Source organism: Amblyraja radiata, chromosome 19 (genome assembly GCF_010909765.2).
Source record: "Amblyraja radiata isolate CabotCenter1 chromosome 19, sAmbRad1.1.pri, whole genome shotgun sequence".
Lineage (NCBI taxonomy): Eukaryota > Metazoa > Chordata > Chondrichthyes > Rajiformes > Rajidae > Amblyraja > Amblyraja radiata.
Genome location: NC_045974.1, coordinates 43,726,398 through 43,747,828, shown reverse-complemented (window position 1 = coordinate 43,747,828; position 21,431 = coordinate 43,726,398). Strand labels below are relative to the sequence as shown.

The 21,431-nt window shown below is 36.8% G+C and overlaps 1 protein-coding gene across 6 annotated transcripts in view; it reads left to right on the top strand.

Annotated features, from left to right (window-relative positions):
• foxp2 (forkhead box P2) overlaps nt 1-21,431 on the top strand; it is a 374,605-nt gene that overhangs the window by 317,285 nt on the left and 35,889 nt on the right. For 4 of the 6 annotated variants that reach the window (XM_033038336.1, XM_033038335.1, XM_033038337.1 and 1 more), the window contains 4 exons: nt 4,503-4,607; nt 13,581-13,668; nt 14,967-15,050; nt 19,463-19,664. In XM_033038336.1, coding sequence (XP_032894227.1) covers nt 4,503-4,607; nt 13,581-13,668; nt 14,967-15,050; nt 19,463-19,664 — 479 coding nt within the window. The other 2 variants (XM_033038340.1, XM_033038338.1) reach the window with 2 other exon arrangements.

Genomic DNA, 21,431 nt, shown 5'->3' with positions numbered 1-21,431 from the left:
TGGTTCTCCTCCATTGTCAGAGTAAGGCCCAGCGCAAAATGGAGGAACAGTACCTCATGTTGCGCTTGGGCAGTTTACACCCCAGCGGTATGAACATTGACTTCTCTAACTTTCGACAGCCGTTGCTTTCTCTCTCCATCCCCTCCCCTTCCCAGTTCTCACAGCAGTCTTACTGTCTCCGCCTACATTCGATCTTTGTCCCTCCCCTGACATCAGTCTGAAGAAAGGTCTCGACCTGAAACATCGCCAATTCCTTCTCTCCATAGATGCTGCCTCACCCGCTGAGTTACTCCAGCATTTTGTGTCTACCTTCGATTTTACCAGCATCTGCAGTTCTTTCTTAAACATGCACAAAATCTGCCTGCCATGCAGTACCTTTACTGGGGAACAATTATCTTTGGATGCAGTGATGTACCACAGTACTTGAAGGTTCTTTCATTGACGTTCACCAGTCCATTTGGGGAAGGGAGTATGGTGATTGAAAGTAGTCCTGACCTGAAACATCACCAGTCCATATTCTCCAGGGATACTGCCTGACTCACTCAGTTGCTCCAACACTTTGTGTCTTTTCAAGGGTAAGAGAAATCTCTGTTACTCCTAATTCCAGCATCCATAGTCAGAGTACGATGTAACCGCATTTAATACACCAATATAAATCCTTTGCTGCTTCTCGAGCCTTTGAAGAGCAGGTATTTGGTCCAAGGCGCATAAAAAGTTTTTAATCTCACATGGATGAATCTAAAATCTAAGTCTTTGCATTCTGTCTTGGCTCAACAAGTAAACCTGATTCTGGTAACCTACATACAGATATATGGAGGATATTGATATTAATTGTTTAACAAATCCAAGTTGCTTACAGTTTTAAATAATTTGAAACATTTCTGGTGTTTTTATGTATAAATAAAGTATCATCTATGGCTTAGTGGTAGTATTTTTGCCATGAAGGATGTTGCATGTTCAAGCTGTAACTGGCAAATCTGGGTGCAGCTTGACTCTTCTGTAATACTGAGGGAATATTGCTCTTTTGGAAGCAATGTTTATCCTAAGCACCACTGCCCTCTGAAGTGGATGTTAAAGATCCCAGTGTATCCACCACAGGAGGCTAAAGAGTCCCTTCAGTGTCCTGACCAGAATCAATTGATGGCCATTATGTAGCTAATAGTCATTTGTAGTAAATTTGATTAGTACATGTTGGTTAGAGCAATTCATACATTACACAGTAGTTGCATTCATACACAATTGTTTATAAAGCACTGGAAAGATCTTTGATTGTGAAAAGTAAAATATATATATTCTGGCCTTTTTTTGCTACAGTGTCTAAACCTAAAATTACACAGTCCAAGAAATAGATTCATTTTACAGTTGGCATGGATATCTTGGATTGAAACAATATCTATGATCCTTCAGTAAAGGATTTCACACAAAATACATAAACAAATCATTCATCAGCTTCTTTTCAGCTCAAATAATCTGCATATATGCAGTAAACTTGAAGGAACAAAACTCTCATGCTAACTCTCAACCAGAACGTTCTTTTGACAAATAATATTTATATTAATATAGGAACCAATCACTATTGAATAACAACCCCCATCAATGACAACAGATTTCTGATGGAATCAGAAGTCATCACATTCTTCTCCTGCACACTAAACAGCAGTTGTCAATTTATCTCTCCTTCCCATTTCAGGTCACAAACAAACTTTTACTGAACAAATCTCAAACATCAGATAGACACAAAATGTGGAGTAACTCAGTGGGACAAGCAGCATCTCTGAAGAGAAGGAATGAGTGACGTTTCGGATCAAGACCCATCTTCAGTCTGATATCTGATCAGTCTGATTAGAGTCTTCTCTCCAGAGATGCTGCCTGACCCGCTGAGTTACTCCAGCATTTTGAGTCTATCTTCAGTTTAAACCAGCATCTGCAGTTCCTTCCTAAATTTCAAACATCATTGGGAATTCAGAGATGCAGACTTTAGATTGTTATACAGCTGAAAACTGAATTGTATAGGATTTTTGCCAAAGTTGCATATTACTTTGAAATTCATACTAACAACATTAGATATGCTTTACAGCTTTCTTTTAACAAGTTAATATTTGGGGTAAATTTATTATAATAATAAAGCTAACTGTAATTATCATAACAATTATACATTTATTTTAATTCTATCATTTTCTTTCCCTGAAGATAGACACAAAATGCTGGAGTAACTCAGCGGGACAGGCAGCATCTCTGGATAGAAGGAATTGTGGGGTTTCGGGTCGAGACCCTTCATCAGATCCCTGAAACATTCTTCTATGCAGAGATGTGGCCTGTCCCGCTGAGTTACTCCAGCATAGTATGCCTATCTTTGGTGTAAATCAGCATCTGCAGTTCCTTACCACATATTTTGTTTCCCTGGACAATCTCCTAGATCTGTCACCACAGCAATACTCATTAGCTTCTTTTTAAATATCTTAAAACATGTCAGAAATAGCTACTTGAGTGCTTGCAGTGTCTACAGTGTCTACAGTGTCTAAGTTAACAAATAAACTCCCTTCCATTGCCTGAAACTTCCTGTGAATGTCACGTTCATTTAGTCTGGGCCAAGAGATTTAAACATTGATACACAACTTTGGACCTTGTTGCCAACTGTCGCGTATTAGCCGGGACATCCCGTATATTGGGCAAAATTGGTTTGTCCCATACGGGACCTCCCTTGTCCCGTATTTGACTGCTACTACTCGGGTCGAGGGGACTGTTGGGTCCGGCCCCACCTCACCCGTCCAGGCGTAGTGAAGCCCATGGAGTGCAGCAGCAGCACTTCGCCTGTGGCCATGTTGATCGGCAGCTCAGCCAGCTGTCCGACCTTCGGACCTTCACTTACCGCCGACACCACCACCTCTCCTTCTCATGGCCAATCATCGGTTCATGAATTGGATGGGGCGCCGGACTTTGCGTGTGACGTTAAGCGCACCCAGGTTAAAATCCTCAGCTGCCCCGCCGGCTGGGCTTTGTGTGCAGTCCAGCACCCGGGCCAACTCATCATTCACCCAGTCATGGCCAAGTCAGTCAACGAGTTGCCGTCAGGAATTTGTCCCTTATTTTGACCTGTTGTCCCTTATTTTGAAGTGAGAAAGTTGGCAACCCTAGTCATAGTTTAGAATCAAGTAATGGAGTACAATGGATATTTGTTAATCATGTCTTGTGCCCACCCAGTCGCACCCAAAAGACACAACTTGTCAATAAGTGTAGAAAGAGTTAATGAAAATCTTTCATTTTTACAGGTCTTTTGTCAGCCATTCAACCATCTCCTCAGTCTGCTGTGTGCTCTCTAGTAAACTGATTTACACCTCAACATTGATGTGGAACAATGGAAACTATGATATTGAAACAATGGAAAGTCTTTTTTATGATTTCTCAGGTGTGAGAAATCTGAATGCTTTAAAAAGTAAATTAGGATTTCAACAAAAGCTGCTGTTTTGCAAATCTTAAACATGTTGGGAAAAGTTGATCATCCATGGCTGCCTTTATATTCTGTACAGATATCATTAACCATCATTTAAAATACCATCGATATGCCACATACGCTTCATAATTATAGCAAATTCATTTTCTTATACTTCATAAACAGGAAAAAAAAATCTCTTTTATAAATGGAACAGCTGATGTGAATACCCACTAGAGCAAAACACAGGCATATTCCGTTGAGGAAAATAGGTTATAAATCGAATATTTTAATAACGGTCTGTGTTGATCATGGAGAATTTAAGGCAAATGTAAGGTTTTTATTTATAAATGTTTAGATTGTGACATTCCTAATTAACCACTGAAGTGTCCTCTCTGCGCACAAAACAATAGAATGCCCGGTCGCAAAAATATGTTTGATTGCACTTCAGTAGCCGTTTATATTCACACGATAAAGGAAATAGCTTAACACAATGTCTGCTAGTTAAACACTTGTGAAAATAATTTCTTTGCTGCATTTGCCAACACATACATTTCAGCTATGAGGTTGTATGAAGAAATAAAATATAATTTTAAGTTCTGCTCAGTTACTGTTTTTGCATTATTAACACATACAATTTAACATATCATGGCTTCCAAAAATAGCCTGTATCAAGTGAATATACTACTTATCGTATTCCCAGAGTTGAATTTATGTAGAGTGAAGGTTAAAATTATTGTGTTTCTGCTGTGATGACTGTATTCAGCATTTTGATGTGAAAAATCTTACATCAGTGTCACCTGGCTAAATAATCAGGCAGTGTTATGCAGTCATCCCATTTTCTTTCACTCTTTATTAACAGCCATCTTTGGCTCTCTTTCCGTCCTAATTGGAACATCATACAGCCTTGGCAGTTGTACTATTCAATAGAATGATTAATTTTTCCTGACTGTTCTGAGCTCAATTGACCTGTTTTGACCTATTTGTCACTGATCGCAACCTGACAGGCGCTAGCAGCCTCCAACGATTATGGCTTTTGAGATTAATCTGACACCGTTTTATCCTGCCGCAGCTCTTCACATGAGGAAACTGGGGCCAGTCATCCTCTCTATGGCCATGGTGTGTGTAAATGGCCTGGATGTGAAAGCATTTGCGAAGATTTCGGACAGTTTTTGAAGTAAGTTTACCACAGTCATTCCAATCATTTCTGCATTTGAAGTTCGCAATAGTTGTCCCACGTGCAAATAAAATCTTAACATTGCTAATGTTCCAGTGGTGTTCTAGTAAACAATATTCAAAATGTTCCGTGTATCGTCTCATCAGTTTTAAACATTCAACTTGTCCAGAATTGGATTTCTGAAAAAAAAAATCTTTCTCTGAAATTTAATAATTTATCCACCTGATTTGCAGATTCATAAATAAAATCAATCCGTCCAGCAAACTTTAATAATGGAAGTGCATAAGCGAAGGTGCAAATTTAAATGTGCCCACTGTTCTGAAAATGGACAGTGTAATTAAAATCAACGTACAACTTCAACAGCTTGGTGACAGAGACTTCTTATTGTTTATTCTGCTTCTCTTTCTCTCTGGTGTGGTTTGTAGGCAGTTTGTATAGACGAGTAACTTCACAATTTGAGAATCCCTTGTTGTCATGGTGCAACTAACAGGGTGAATGAACTGTTCATGCTCCATCAACAATTTAGTTAATTAGCTCATTTGTAATTGCATTGCTTTGTTGCCAGGATGTTAGCAGGGACATCAAAGAAGATGTGTTTACAGTACTGTAGACTACAGGGTATTGCAAAGCAGATCAGCATTCAGAAACACCAGAAGATGCATTGATCTCAAACTAAGATTCAAATAGAATAGGCAAGAAAAAAATAAGACGTGTTAGATTCATACTTTTTCTGAATTATATTAGATTATGTTTGTGATATAGAATTCAGATTACAATGTTAGCCTAGCCAACATTTTAGAAAAAATTGGCACATTGTTGAGTAAATTGTTGCCAAAACCTAATATATCAGCAAAGGGTTAAGACTTGGACTATACTGTGGTATATGATTACTATCTGTGAACATGCTAATCACCATAAAACCACAAAGTGCAGGGTTTTACAAATGTAATCCAGCTATCTTGGTTTAACATTCTAAAATTTGACTAGATTTACTTTTGAGAAGAATAGAAATTATAACAATAGAAAATAATAATACAATTAAATCAATATTTAATATTATCACTAGAAGGTTAAAAAAATCAGCTGATGTTATAAGCAAAACTTAAACATCAATAATCAGTATCTAAAATAGTGTGTTCACATTGAACATTGTAGGAAATTTCTGATCCATCTGTACTGTACAGCTATGTATATTTACAAAAGTGTATTATCCTTGGAGCACTCTGTTTTATAATTGTAAATAGACTCCAGCATACAATTCAGATATACGGTTGTACTAAAAATGGATGCTTTGATCTTCAGGTGGTGACCCATTTCTCACAGACATAACACTAACTCAAATGCACAATATAGGTTATTGACAATTACATTTTTTTCTTTAAAATCGATTTAGATTTCTATTAAATACTTCTTAGTTAAGAGATACACTGTTTTCCAATCCATTAACTTTATAGTAAAAAACAGAATTAAAGCCTGCAGCCTCCCAAGCATGTCATATGTAACTCCAAATAGCAGTTAAGTCATTAAGGTGGTTGGGCCTTAGAGCATTCCTAATCTAAACGCATATCCTCATAAAAGGAAGGAAAGAGCTCACTACTGGTTTACAATAGAGTTAATGCAAGTATACAGTACTACGATGAAAAATTAATAAAGCATGCTTACTGTTGGAATAAAAAACCGATCCAGGCCAATGTTGTGGATTCACATAGTTGACTGATGGAAATTTCTAAGGGAATCTTGTCTGGGTGCTGAAGTGGAACTTCTCTTAAGTAAGAAGCAGTTTACAGTTTTTCTTTTAAAAGACAGTTACACAAAAGCACTTGGAAAGGGGATTACAGTAGAAAACACATTGCTGCTGCCTTGCTTTTCTGATAATCGAATGGATTTTGGGTGAAGTGAAGAATAACATCTGAGGAATTGAATGCATTTTTATCTATACATTGCTGAGGTAGTATATTTGGTGGCTAGCGTTGAAGTATGATATAAACTGACTCAATCACAGAACTAAGGAATTTAGTTTCATCCTGTTTTCAGTTTAATAATGTCATAGAGTAATTTGACTCAATAATGTCTGATGTGTGTAAATGTTCAATACATTTTTAAATAAACAACATTATTAAATAGGCTCTGATTTTATGTAACATTTTAGATATACTTCATGCTGGCTGGAGGTTTGGGACTGGAACAGTTCACTGCCTGCCCCCTTGTATGACAAGATCATTTCATGGCTCCAAAAATATATAATTGTTAAAGGAGACAGCAAGCCCTCACCTTGAAGGCTCAGGTTAATTAATTTTACTCTATTTATAAAAGAGTCACAAGAAGAAATTTGTGTAAACATTTAAATAATAAACATTTGGGCCACTGAAACATTGCCGAAGACTTGTTGGTGCACGTTTTACATTCTTTGCCTTAAGTGATGATGACAGGAGTTAACCATTTTGCCATTGACAAATTTAACAGTACATTTTCAGAACTGACTAATGAGATAAGATGATCAGTTCAATGGCAGGACTTGAAAAGTTTGGAAGATTGGTATATTTAGTCAGTAACCTATTCCGATGGTTGATGAGTAAATTGTATGTACATGTTTTGAATGCTGGATCAGACAGATTTTCCAGAAAGGCATGCTGTAAAGAAACCAGTTAAGATTTTTCTACGTTCTGACCCATATGTAGCAGGCTGCCAACATACAAAGAATGATAGTCTTTTACTCTTATAACATTGTCCACATTTGAAGAAGCCTTTTGTGTCAAAGGAGATGTACCAGTGCGAACATCATTGGATAAATATAAAGAAGTACTTTCCTTTGAAGATGTTCGAGCATATCATGACTTCATCAGCCAAGACTGACCATAATTCATGATATTATAAACATAGCAATATAAATTAGAATTGGAATAGAGTCAATTTCTATTCTTTGTGTTTGATTTAAATATTTTGTATAAACATTTGTTACACTAGTATTGCAGCACCTGGAAAATTCAATAATTTGGACATATTTCAAAATAATAGTTTGCATGATCCAAAGGAAAATAAATAGTTATATTCAGAGAAATGCTCAAAATATTTAACAGGTTTAACAGTGCTTGGTGGAAAGTCAAACACCTAATATATCAAGTGATGTAAAATCTGATGCAGAAAGTGACTGCACTGTATAAACTTTGTAGAAATAAATTTTCATGGGAAATGTTGTAACTGAAAATATTTACATTGTAAGAATGTGCGCAATGGATCTACTAATAAAATTGTTTTGTTTGTTAACTTCTGTGCATTTGTCAGACTCTAAGCTACTGTGGTGAAATGCTAGGTGTCCAACTACTTTGAATTAGAATGCATGCTATTACTGAATGTTCTGTTAGTTTTGTGAAGTTCTCGTTTGCCATTAGAATGCTTTAAATCAGGCTGAAGCAAACTGATTGGTGTTGAAGAAACTAAAAAGCACTCCTCATCTTCTTTTGACCAAATGTACTTCAGAATTACTGAGTCAGATAATAATTCGATTTCATTCAGTATTTTCAATGAAGATACCTTCCAAGGGAATTAGAAGCAGTTTGACCTATAGATAAAAATAAAGTTAATTCTCTCATGTGAATAGGGAATATACAGAATGAAAAGTGTGAAAAAATAGAAAATATGATAAAACTCCAAAGCCGTTCACAGTTTCTTGCATTAAATGGTAACATTCATTTTCTGAGATATTCCAGTTGCAGTATTAATCAATCACAACTTTCTATGGATTCTGTTTATCGAGACCTATAATAGTTTTAAAAGACAGTCATAAAAATTCAAGTTGGGTTTTTTTCGCTTTACCGCGTTGCTTCAAAAATGTTTTAATTAATAATGTGAATAAGTTGGTATGCTAATGATATTCAAGTTTCAGACTTAAGCATGAGGTCTGGCTGAATCGGCCATCTACCGAAAGGCTTTCATACTCCTTTACTGAATGGTAGACAACCACATCATTTATTCCATTTTGAAAACAAAAATCAATATATCTATAAAGTGACCCATAAATTAGAGCTAGCTCATGGAATGTTTGCACAGTGCTGGCTTTTTGAAGGCACCCTTTGCATTTTTCCTTCACCTCTATATTTGAACTAGAGTCACTGTAAGAGCCTCATTAGTGGACATTAGGGACTTCAGCCAAGCAGAATTCCAGAGACTGCTTTCCTCTTATTAATGCATAGCAAAGTAGGATGCACTTAAATATTTCATAGGTATTCAGTAATTTGTGTGTAATCGGCTTGTTAGCAGACCAGTAGAAGTAGAACGGGTCTGTGAAATGGTGTTAGAGATTGCATGGGTAATTTATAGACCTTTGACATTGGAAATAGCTGTTATTGGAGACCGGAATGAAGCTGTGAAATAGAACTGGCAATAAGTAGAAAACTTAATAAAGGTTTTGTAACAAGCATCTATGGGGATAACAATCCACTTGGTCGTTTTGAAGCAGCTATAATTTATGACATATGCAATATATCAAGTGCATACGATAGCATTATGGAGTATTGAAATGAAAAGGGTATTTGCAACATTAGGTCCAACTTCCTGCTAGGGATGTGATTAAATGATTAATGAAATGTCCCTTTGCATATGCATTTTGAAACAGCAATTAAGCACAGGCTGAAAAAAAATCCACCAATCCTATCATTTTTCAGCTTATCTCATTCTTGTTATATAAATCATAGAGAATTTGTGAGGAGCAATATGTCTGACCTGAAGTGGTTACTAAAGCATGAAAGAGAGTCATCATTTCTGTATAAAATAATCATAAATAAATAGGTTAATAATTTAAACCTATGAACGATCTCTTGATGTATTATTGTGGAGGTTTATTCCTACCTTTTCTTTGGTAGTGTCCAATTTTGCAGGAATGATTGACATAATTAAATACGAGAATGAATAGACATTATTTTGCTCATTGCTGGTAAACAATAGCAAGGAAAAGAGACAGCAGATGTAGCAAAAAAAAAGCATGGAATATTGCATGTTCATTGATCTGACAGAGTTTATACTTTAAATAATAAGAGGCCTGCAAGCTAGCCTATAATTACAGAAAGGAAAGTGGCAGCTTTGGCATTTCCAAATTCTATGTCATTTTAAGGGTGCTTTGTGAATTTGTCATCAATAATAATTTCGACAGAGAGGCATTGCCTCACATAACTTTGCAAAGACCTTCCTTTTTTTGCTTTCATTTAACGCAACGAAGGCTTGTATTGGAATTTAAATCTTTTGATTTCCATTGAAAATTGAACCAAATTGAATCTGTGGTATAGCATTGCCACTATTTTCAGCTTTGTTCTTTGTAGTGATGTTAACAAACGTGAGCAGATGTCAATGTTATATAGTCTAAGTTTGACGGGCAATGCCGATAACTATTTTCATGCTTACAGTTGTTGCAGAGCAGTAATGGCTTAGCTAACTGCAGTTTTCTACAACTGCTGCAGTGTAGTTGAAGGGCATTCGTGTTTTATTATATTTTAATTATTCATTAAGATTCACATATATAGAAAATGTGAAGGCTGCATATTATCTAAAGATTTGCCTAATTTAACAAACTACGGCTGTTTATATTCATTCTGCTTATTTTTTTGCTGGACTTAAATATAGATGACAATTATTAATGTGTGCGTGCATCTTACGACTGGGTGTTAGTATATTGGAATTTGGAAGTCCAATCTTTTCCTCATTAGGCGTAGACAAATACTCATCTTCAGAAATAGGTATTGTATTGGAAGAGGGAAATCTGGCTGATTTTATGCTCCATAGTTTAGGTTCAATGTTAATCTTGGCCAGAAATCAGGTCATATGCTACAGATAAAGGATTGACCTGGACCTTTCTAGTCTGTATGGCTCGGGTACTTACTAGTTACATTCACTGAACCCTTGTCATTTAAGTATAAATACACCTTGAAATGCGCTACAACATATGAAGTTTAATATGAGTGCTTGAAAGCACTGTGTATAAAAGCAAGAGATGAAGTGTCTGAATCTCTGCAGGGAGGAGTGAGAAAATTCCAATAACACTCTCTTTAAAGAATGCATTTTGGTTTTATTTAAAAAAAAATTCTACCATGTGCATTTTCTTCCTAGATATTGAGATGGACGTCTTCTCAAATTCTTTGCTCTTTCATTCCAACATGTTTTACCTGCTTGTTCTTGCTGTTTTTGTTACCAAAGTTATCTTTTTCTATCAAACATTTTTGTCTTTTTTTTAAATGTTCTTATACGATAGAAAGAAAGCCTTTCCCTACTAAGCTAACATTAAACATTGGGGATTGGGTAATTTGAGGGCTTTATTTGGAAACAACTCTTTTTGTTTTGCATTGGCATTGGTTTTTAGTTGCATTTAGCTGGATGTTCAGCATGCTAAGTGCTCATCATGCAGGAATAGGACATAGACCATAGATGAGTACAACACAGGAAGAGGCCCATAGACATACAATGTCTGTGCCAAACATGAAGGCAAGACCAAACACTTGTTGGCCTGCTCATAATCCACATCTCTCCATTTGAAGAGAAAATATTCTCAATGCCAAGAGTCGTATTTTCTTTTACAGAATCCAAGTTTCCCAAACCCATGCGTAGTACCACTTACAAATTAATAGTTAACACATCTTCTTCTTCATTTATCTCCAATCAGTGCCATTGTCCACTAAGGGTTTAAGCCCATGTTTTTGTACGCACTGTATTAACACTGGTTAAGGCATTCAAAATGCTGATGCAGTTAATGAGTCTTTAGCTTCAGTGTAGCTTAATTTAAAAAAATAATATATTTATGTAAACTCCGTAATCACCATATTTTCATTTGCATTACCACATGTATTTTTAGTATATGTCTTCTCATCACTTTTCATCCAAAAGCATTCAAAATCTTTCCAGAGAAGCATAAGGATAAGCATTGATTACTTTTCAATTCTAGCATGAGCATGGGGTAGGCATTTATTTTTAATTAATCTCCTCAGAAAATGACATAAGGAATGTAAACATTGAAAAGTAGACTTGAAATATAATTTTGCAGTTCACACTGATGTTATTTTTTTACAAACTAATTATAAGGCCATTATATTACTACAAAGGATTGTGAACTAGTTTTGTGTAGGAAGGAACTGCAGATGCTGGTTTAAACTGAGCATCTTAAAATGACCAAAACTAGTTCACAAAAGATAGACACAAAACGCTGGAGTAACTCAGCGGGTCAGGCAGCATCTCTGGAGAAAAGGAATAGTTGACATTTTGGGTCGAGACCCTTCTGAAGAAGGCCTATTCCTTTTCTCCAGATATGCTGCCTGACCCGCTGAGGTCCCTCAGTTTTTCGTGTCTATCTTTTGTGAACTAGTTTTGCTCATTTTAAACTGTTACCCTGTCTGATTGCGAATAGAATTTGCATTTCAAGTGGAGGACAAAGAACAACATTGACTCATTGGGCTAAATGACTGTTTCTGGTGATTTGTATAAAGTTCACTGGGACTTCATGATTCAATATTTTAAATGAAACTTGAGGTCCAGTGAATATTACATAGTAATTTGCAGCTCGAGTTGTCACTTGTGTCTTAATTAAATGCTCTGTACATGGTGCTCAATGCAAATCAATAATCTAAGGGAAGGTTTAAAACTGTTACTGAGACTTAGATGGAATTATATCCATGAAGATCATTATTGCCTAAATTAGTTCCACCCTGGCAATAACAACTGCTAGGATTAGACAAATGGAAGCAGTATGTTAGTAGCTACTTGCCAAAGGTAAAATAATGGTCCTAAAATCATTACTGCAACTTTGCTCTTAAAACTGCATATTCAAACATGAATAAAAATCCTCACAATCTTTTGATTGTCATCAAAATAAGCCCAAATATTAATGGTATTATTTCATTAAAAACAAGAATCTGAACATGGAAACTAATTGTAGATAAAATACAAATAAGAAAATATAAATGAATTAACTTTGGCTGAAATAATTCTGTTTCTTTAGTCTCTTCAAAAAGTTCTGCTTGAGCTGGAATCAAGGGTTTGCATGTGCTGGCCATGTCATAAAATGTTTCGCAAAAAGGAGATTGCAGAATGAACTCAGCAGGTTAAGAAGTCACTGTGAGGGAACGGAATTGTCAATGTGTCCAGTCTAGACTCGGGACAATCCCAGCCTAAAATGTTGGCAGTTCCTTTCCCCCACAAATGCTTCTCGACCAGTTGAGTTTCTCCAGCACTTTGTCTATTGCCCAAGATTCAAGATTCCTTGTGTCTCGTCAAGCAGTCTTTTTTTTTTCCGCTCCAGATTCGTGCATCTGCAGTCTCTTGTGCCCTCGTAAAGTGTTTACAGTGAAATTTAGGTTGATTTGCTGCTGTCATTATATTGGGAAGCCCATTGTATGAAATTACAGAGCATATGCCTGTGATTTTCTTCCATTAACATTATTGGATAAGGTAGTACAGCTGTGCTCCTGTGATTTCCCACAATATCCTCTGTATCCCATCCCTCACTGTATGTATGAATCACTAATGCTTACTTACCTTAAAAGTAGTGCAAATGTACATCAGCCTTCATTATAATTCTTGCCAGGCATAACACTGTGAAACTCAAAGGTAAAACATTGCAGTGCTCTAGGTAAAGTGAAGAGTGACGGCAACTGAAGCTGTTTTGAAAAGCTTCATTCTGTGTCATGATATCTTATGTTTGCTGCTGTTAGGCTAAAATTTGACAAAATAATTTTAGATTTTTATTACTCCTCCCTTTTTTGGTTGCAGCCAACATCATCCTTTTCCTTTTGAAGCCTAGTTAATGGACCTAAAAGTCACAAAGATGCCCATACAATGTTAAAGCTGATCGCATGAAAGCTGATTGACAGTTTTGTGTAATGTCATATGCTGTATCATTTGACCGTAACAATGCTTATTATGATGCCTTACAGAGTTACATAAATAACAATTGTGGTGTACCAAACAAACAGCCTGATACATATTTTCTACTTGCAGGCACCTTAATAACGAGCATGCATTAGATGACAGGAGTACTGCACAGTGTCGGGTCCAAATGCAAGTTGTGCAGCAGTTGGAGATCCAGGTAAACTGGGTCTGATACAGTAGTTTGAATACACTAAGCATTTAACAATACCACTTCCATCTATCTGTTTTCTGTCTTTCTTCAATCTTTCCTGGTTCATGTATTAATTCCCGTGCTACATTTAATAAACAATAATATTTTTCATGAAAATGTAGGGAAATTAATTGCTGGGATTTCAGATTCAATTGTGGATTAATAGCTTGGTTAGACCTTAAATCGTAATGTAATAAAAGATTACTTTAAAGTAACTCTACATTCCCCCTTCTCACACCCACTACCACCACCGAGTCACTTAAATAAAATCCTAACCTATTCAAATCTTCTGAAGAATGGATTATTTAATTGCCAAGAAAGTGTCCACAAAACCTTTTTTCCAGACTCCACCTAACAGTGTGAATATATCAGAAACCAATATTGGGTAATCACTTTCCATTCCCCCTTTCTAAACCATGTACAAGCTCCTCTTTCATATTATATACAGGTACCTCTTCCAGCTGGTATCTTAGTACTCCTGCATATAATGTTTGTCAGGAATGAAAGGGGTTTCTATTTTCAGTAAAACTGACCTTTGTTTTATATATTGTTTATTCCTCTCCTTAAATTTCATGGTTTTATTTGCGATTTGAAGAAATAAGATCTTAGCTATAATTTTAGCTGACTGAGCAATATATAATTTTAAAACACAAGGAAACAATCTTCTCTCAATGATCCTGCATTCTAGGTGGCCAATTAATAAGTTTCCTTCTCGCCGAGTATAGAAACAATCGCTTGGTATAAAGTCCGTTGTTTGTAATGAGACCCAGTGCAATGTGGACCCAGACTCTGTGACGGAGATAAGGGCAAGACTCTGCCAGGTCTCTGTCACTCTATTGAATTAGATTGATGATGGCAGATTGTAGGGGGCAGTAACTGGACCTCAGAGGGAAAGGATGAAGCATGCAGATGATTCTGGCAGGCACAGTGTTTTGAGAACCCTTCACTTTTTTCCAGCTGCTGGCTTTGTTCCATTCCTCACAGTGTCCACGGGAGTTTAACAGAACACCAAGGGCCTACTTATTTGTCTTCTTGGTAACTTGTTACTGTCACTACATATATGACCTAAATTCTTCTATTGACAAAAAGATGAAGTGTTATTTGTTTTTCTGTGACCTTTTAACACAAGGGAGGCTTAAACGATGAGTGCTTCATATGAAGTTGTCTATTTCTTTAGAACAAACTTAGAGAAATAAGATTCATGCCATCACAAACATTTTAAAAGTATTTTGCAAGTGATTTAGTTTCTGTTTGTTCAATAACAGCTTTCTAAAGAACGTGAACGTCTTCAGGCAATGATGACCCACCTCCATATGAGACCTTCTGATCCTAAGCCATGTCCGAAACCTGTAAGTTTAATATTCAACAATTCATTGAAGAGAGATCACAGCATATAATAAATATTACATACCATAAAAATAAACAATTGTCTCAACAGTTTCCATATAGAATGGTTATACCAAAACCTAAGCATTACGTGTGGTTATGAACAATGTTAGTAGATAGCTTTTTGTTGAAATAAAATAGACATGCTACATTCTACTTTGACAAAGTAATATACTTCACTTGTGACAAATAACTGACTTGAGATGACTGCTGAATTGTTAGAACATTTTATTTTGATGGATTTACAAATACACTTTGCTAGCGAAGAGAATTTTATTGGGCATCAATTGCACTGCTATATAGCTATGTCATTACTGGCAAAGCATTGAATGGAGTTCTTATGTCATTACTGGAAAGACATTGAATGGAGTTACTTAAAGGTGAAGTACTAGAATTTACTGTCTGCCGAAATAGTATCTAAAGCATTTTATTTTAAAGCAAACCCGGTATGAACTGTCAAAATGAAAGTTCTTGTTGTGAATACCTTGCTTGATAAATGAAATAAAATTAAAACCATCATGATGAATTTTGTGCCTTTAGTATGTTAGTTTAGTATAAGTTAGATTGGATGCAAAACATGATTCTTTGATCTTTAAACTTTGAAAATGCTTTGTTACTTTCAGAGATGTTCAAGTGTCAATTTAAACTCCTCCACCACTCCCAACCCTGCCTAAAGAAGTTCAGCATCAGTTAAACACTATATGGTAAAATTGGCTTGGTGAGAAGGGTCGTTCATTCCACTGCAAGTCTGTGTTGGACAGTTAGGGGAGAAACACACATAATATTGTTTCAATTCCTGTAATCAAAACTGCACTTGTTCTGCCAAACTGAACTGTTTTATACACGCGCACACACGCACAGGCCCACACACACACACGCGCGCACACACACAGGCCCACACACACACACGCGCACGCACACATGGCACGCGCGCACACGTACACATGCGCACACACACACTCACGCACGTGCGCACATATGCGCACATACAGGCGCACACACACAGGCCACACACGCACACACACACACGCACGCACGCACGCGCACACACGCACAGGCCCACACACATACACACACGCACGCACAGGCCCACACACGCACACGTACACGCACACACACATATATGTCTTTTTCCCTTATCCCTTGGAGAATGCTTGTTGCTAACAAGTCCGTGAGCATGTGAGGATAGGGATAGTCGAGAGCAAGAGCTTTCTCATGATGATGACAAGTAGTGCTTTGTTATTGACTAACAGGAGATGCAACTAGGCAGTGCTGACCCCCTTCTGACTTAGATCACATACATTGCTCTCTGCACCACAGCATCATTTAGCTCAACTGAAAACTGATAACACCTCGACTAAGGAAATTGTATTCAGGTGACGGACACCTTAGGAAATCCAACTCGTGACCTTCTGGTTGTGAGTTTGAATCCCCAGACAGACAAATTACTTGGGAAATTAATAGCCCCAATTTCTAATTTGTATTAAGAATTTTGTTGCAGCTTAATTAAAATGGGGGAGGAGCAATCTTGTTGAAAGACAACTTGGTTTAATACACTGCTTTATTCATTTATTTTAAATGAATAATACTCTGATCACTTCTTATTCCATATTGCATTCACCAGTACATAAAGTTTAAAGATAAAATTCTTATTGAGTAAATCCATCAGGAATCTGCAGCTCATTCTTTATAAATAAATTATTCAATTAGTAAATTTGTAAAAGTCCAACAGTGTGGTAAGATCTGCACTAATAAAGGATCTTCAGCTTATATTCTAAAACTGAACTTGAATAATGTAACTCAAGTATTACATTACATAAACCACACATGAAAGAATGTCTAATTGCATTTGATGATGGGTAATTAATAGGGAATCCTTAGATGAGCAAGTCGAATTGAAACCACAGTCTTTTCCTCTTCCCACTGGACACTTGTGCTCTCTACAATGTATTACATGGCACTGTTAGCCTTTGAATGGTTGAAAAGGGGAACAGTGTACAAAAAGAACTCTAAAATTTATATACTGCACAAAAAGAGCTCCATAATTGATATGATAGTACTGATTTATGTCCTCATATGCAGTGGCTCAGTTGAGACAGCCCACACATTTGATAAATATTAATAGTATGAATTTATTACCAAGGCAAAATGAGCTCTGTTGGTTCATCACTACACCCTTAACAGCTATCAGCACATGAACACAAGGTGCAACTGCACTGTCTATTATATGACCCCATTTACTCTCTGGATGGTACTTCATTAAATGGTACCTTTTGGCCATGCTATGGATGGATGAAAATCAAAGTTATCAAGGCTGTAAGTCCTGAATAATGAGTTTCACCCAACCTTGAATATATTCAGATGAGTTGAGGTAGCTAAGTGCTCATCCCAGCTTTTACATGCTTTTCCTTATTTAGCTTTAATAAATTCTATTTTATCAGAACATGAGTGCCATCCAGAAACATGTTCTGCTTGTTATTACTCTAAGATAAAATAAATTATCATAACCCTGTAAACATAATCAGCTACAGTAGATAAGTCACAGCATTTTTTTTAATGATGGTGATTTTATGAACTTTTATAATTGAAAATTATCTTGGTGTACAGAATTGTGAATATTATTTTGAACAGTATTTATGTAATTTTCACAAGCTAGTTAATTTGAGATTTAAATTTAAAAAAAAAATCCTAATCAAATTGCTGATTTATCCAGAAACCCATTAAGCAAATAGACTTACAATCAAATTTCAAATAAGAAAATTATTTGATTTTTTTATTACAGGAATGCGTTGAAGCTTTGTAAAATGTTTCCTTGAATGCAATATGTAAATGAATTGTAAAGCTGGTATGATTTTTTATAATTTTTTAACACGGTCTTGTTTATTTATTAGGATAGTTACAGTATTTGAGTCACCGTGAAATTTATATATAAACATAAGTGGATTTCACACGTCAGGCTGCAAGCTGTGGGTAGCAGTAGAATAAAACAGTTTGTGGTTTATTGGGAACAGATGCACTAGGGATTGCCTTCAGGGTGCCAGGCGCTGTTATTAGACTGCCAGTGAGCTTCTCCTGGCTCCTACCCAAGAATGCAGAACAATTAGCTGGCATATGTTAATTTTTGTTTCTTTAACAAATTTTTCTACTCTCTAAACATGTAAAACAAATCCTCAAAGTAAGATCAATCAATGTTAAATGCATAATCTACACCAAATGAAAAAGGTGTTTTTCTATAGATGAATACATAATATTTGGAACAACAGCTGTGCCTGAATTACTTTAGTCAGTGGCAATTTCCTGCACAATTCCTGATTTTCTAGTTTTGTGCAATGACAAGATAACATTACAGTTTTCCCAAATCGAGAAATTATCCTCCAGAATAGATTGAAAATGACTACAAATTAGCCATTAAGAGCATCACTTAAGAATTTGGCAGAAATCTTTTCACAGTGGGTGAGTGTAAATTTTCTTAATTAGATGCTCTTTATGACAATGGATGTGTGGTAAATATAAAAGAGGTGACATTAATTTTTTTTCATTAATGGATATGGAATTTTATTGGTAGAAGTAGGTGAAGGACACACTGTTAAATAATGTGCATCATTCTTTCCTTCTTTTCCTTTTTCTTCCCTGACACCCATATTCCAGGGTACATCAGCAATAACTGACACTGTAATCATAAATTGAAAATGATACTTCCAGAGGAATTGGCAAACTTGACATTTCATTATATTTGCTAACACATGCCACAAATGATTGTTAGTGAAGAAATTTCATTCCACTCGCCATCTACAATCATATTTAATTTGAAAAATTTCAGCCTCCTCTGGCTAATTTGCAATTAAGACAATTTTGTTTGAATATGTAGTAATGTCATTACCATTCCACCAAATTAGCAGTGAGAGCAAAGGTCAGTGTGAAATTTTCCAGCTGGCTGCAGCTTCTCAGCTGAGATTTGGGACGATGCAAGAACTGCAGCAGCAGTAGTGGAGTAGCAGCAACTATTTCCAGTCCCCTTTGCAGTAACTGGATCCTTTGATAATCTGCTTTGTTTTTCAGCCCTTATGAATAGACAGCCACAAGCATGGAACTTTGGTAGCCGCTTTTATTAGGGAGAGACAGTTGGGACAAACTAGAATGAGTTGGGCCTGAGTAATGTTGGATCAGATCATTAGATAATCTCTAACAGCATCCTCTAATTAGAGTTCTTATGATACAATTTCATCCTGTAATTAGCTGAGATTGGCTGCTTCCTTTGCTGCTTATTAGTGGCAACACAGCTGTAGAAGTGAATCCACTCTCATTTGTCAAACCTTTTAAAGCCTTCTTTCTCCTGTCTCTGCTTTTCCCCACTCCTCCTCTTGGGCCTCCTCAGCTGAATCTGGTGTCGAGTGTCACAATGTCTAAGAACATTTCAGAGACTTCCCCACAGAGTTTACCTCAGACTCCCACCACACCAACAGCCCCAGTCACCCCTGTCACGCAAGGACCCTCCGTAATCACTCCAGCCAACGTGCACAATGTGGGACCAATTCGAAGAAGACACGGTGATAAGTACAACATTCCCATTTCATCAGGTAGGATTCTAAGCACCAGTAGCAGAATGAGTATTTGTCTTACAAAGAGCTTTAATATTTTTTCATTTAATTTAATACTCAATATGTTTTGAATATTGGATAAAGAGATAATATCCCCTTTGTTGCCAGTTGTAGATTGAACTTAAACCACGTTAAAACCATTGCCCACAGATCAAATTATATGGAACACCTTTATTTGAAAACTGCTTTCTGATATTTGGGGTGTGTGAGAGAGTAAGCAAGGGTAGAATGATATTGCCATTTGAATACTTCTTGAAGAAATTGCATATAATGTACATTAAATAAAAATGATTTCAAACCAGACATCAAACAGATTTTTTTAAATCTGCATATGTTGATGATTTAGTAACATAAAATTTCAGTTCAACTCAGTTTAAAAATGACATTATCCTGCCCTGTGCTTTCAACAGAAATTGTATTCTTGGATCCCAATTTTTAACACATCATGAATGGTAACAGGATAATTGTAAAGAACCATGCAATAAGCATTTTGTCAATATTTTTTGCATGGACTGAAAAATATTTTCAGTTCAGTAGCTTAAGTGGCTGAGCACTTGGCTCCCATCCAGATGGCTGAGAGTTCAAATCCCAGCACTGCTTGACACTTGAAACCACCTGCATCAGTTAGTTTTGTTTCATTAGTTTTCAGTTGAGCTGCTCCAGTGAGAGGCATAGAGAGAGAGAGGGATTTTACAATGGCCTAGAAATGTAATGTTACTAGTCCCAATTTACAGGCATAATGCAGCTGCCTGTGGATCTAATATGGCATGCGATTTGTATGCTGGTTTCAGAGTGGAGGTGTGCCATTTCCTATAATTTTTAAAGCTCTGTGGTCCTGCCTGAAGGAGGAGAATGCAAAAATGAGGCATCATGGCTGTTTGAGGCCAGTTTTGTAAAGTTTCATTGCACGCGTTCACGATTGACTCGGCATGTGGCAGGAACACATTTTCAGTGTTGCTGTAACACCAATCCTTAAAGAGCCTGATTCTTTCATTAAAACAGTATAGCGCAGGAATGGACCCTTAAGCACACAATGTTTGAGCGAACATGATGCTAAGTTAAACTGATCCAACTTGCCTGTAAGTGATCCATACCCCTATATTCCCAGCATTTCCATGTGCCTATCTAAAAGCCTCTTAAACTCCACTATCCTACCTGCCTCTGCTACCACCCGTGCAATGTTCCAGACTCCACCACCTTCTGTGTAAAAACAAACTTGGCCCGCATATCTCCATTCAACTTTCCCCTTCTCATTTTATAGCTATGCCTTCTTGTGTTGGACATTTCCACCCTAGAAAAAAGGTTCCAACTGTCTACCCTATCTATGCCTCTCATCATTTAATATAACTATCATGTTTCCCCTCAACCTCGACTTTCCAGAGAAAACAATCCAAGTCTATCCAACCTCTCCCTGCAGTTGAAACCTTCTAATATGGGCAGCATTCTGGTAAACCTTCTCCACACCATCTCCAAAGCCTCCACGTCTTTCCTGTAATGGGATGACCAGCAATACTCCAAATAATTCACCACCGGTAATTATTTATATTTGTCTTCCGCAGAGGCGGGTGGAGCAGGCACTGTCCTGGATTTCTGTTACATCTGCTGATGATCCTCAAAACCCCCTCTCCCTTTCTTGTGCCTGTATTGTCCTGAGCTGCCCCTTTCCATCCAGCTGCAGCCAGTCATACTTGCCACCCAACTCTAACTGGCATCTGGCTGATGCTTATAATGCCCCTGTCCCACTTA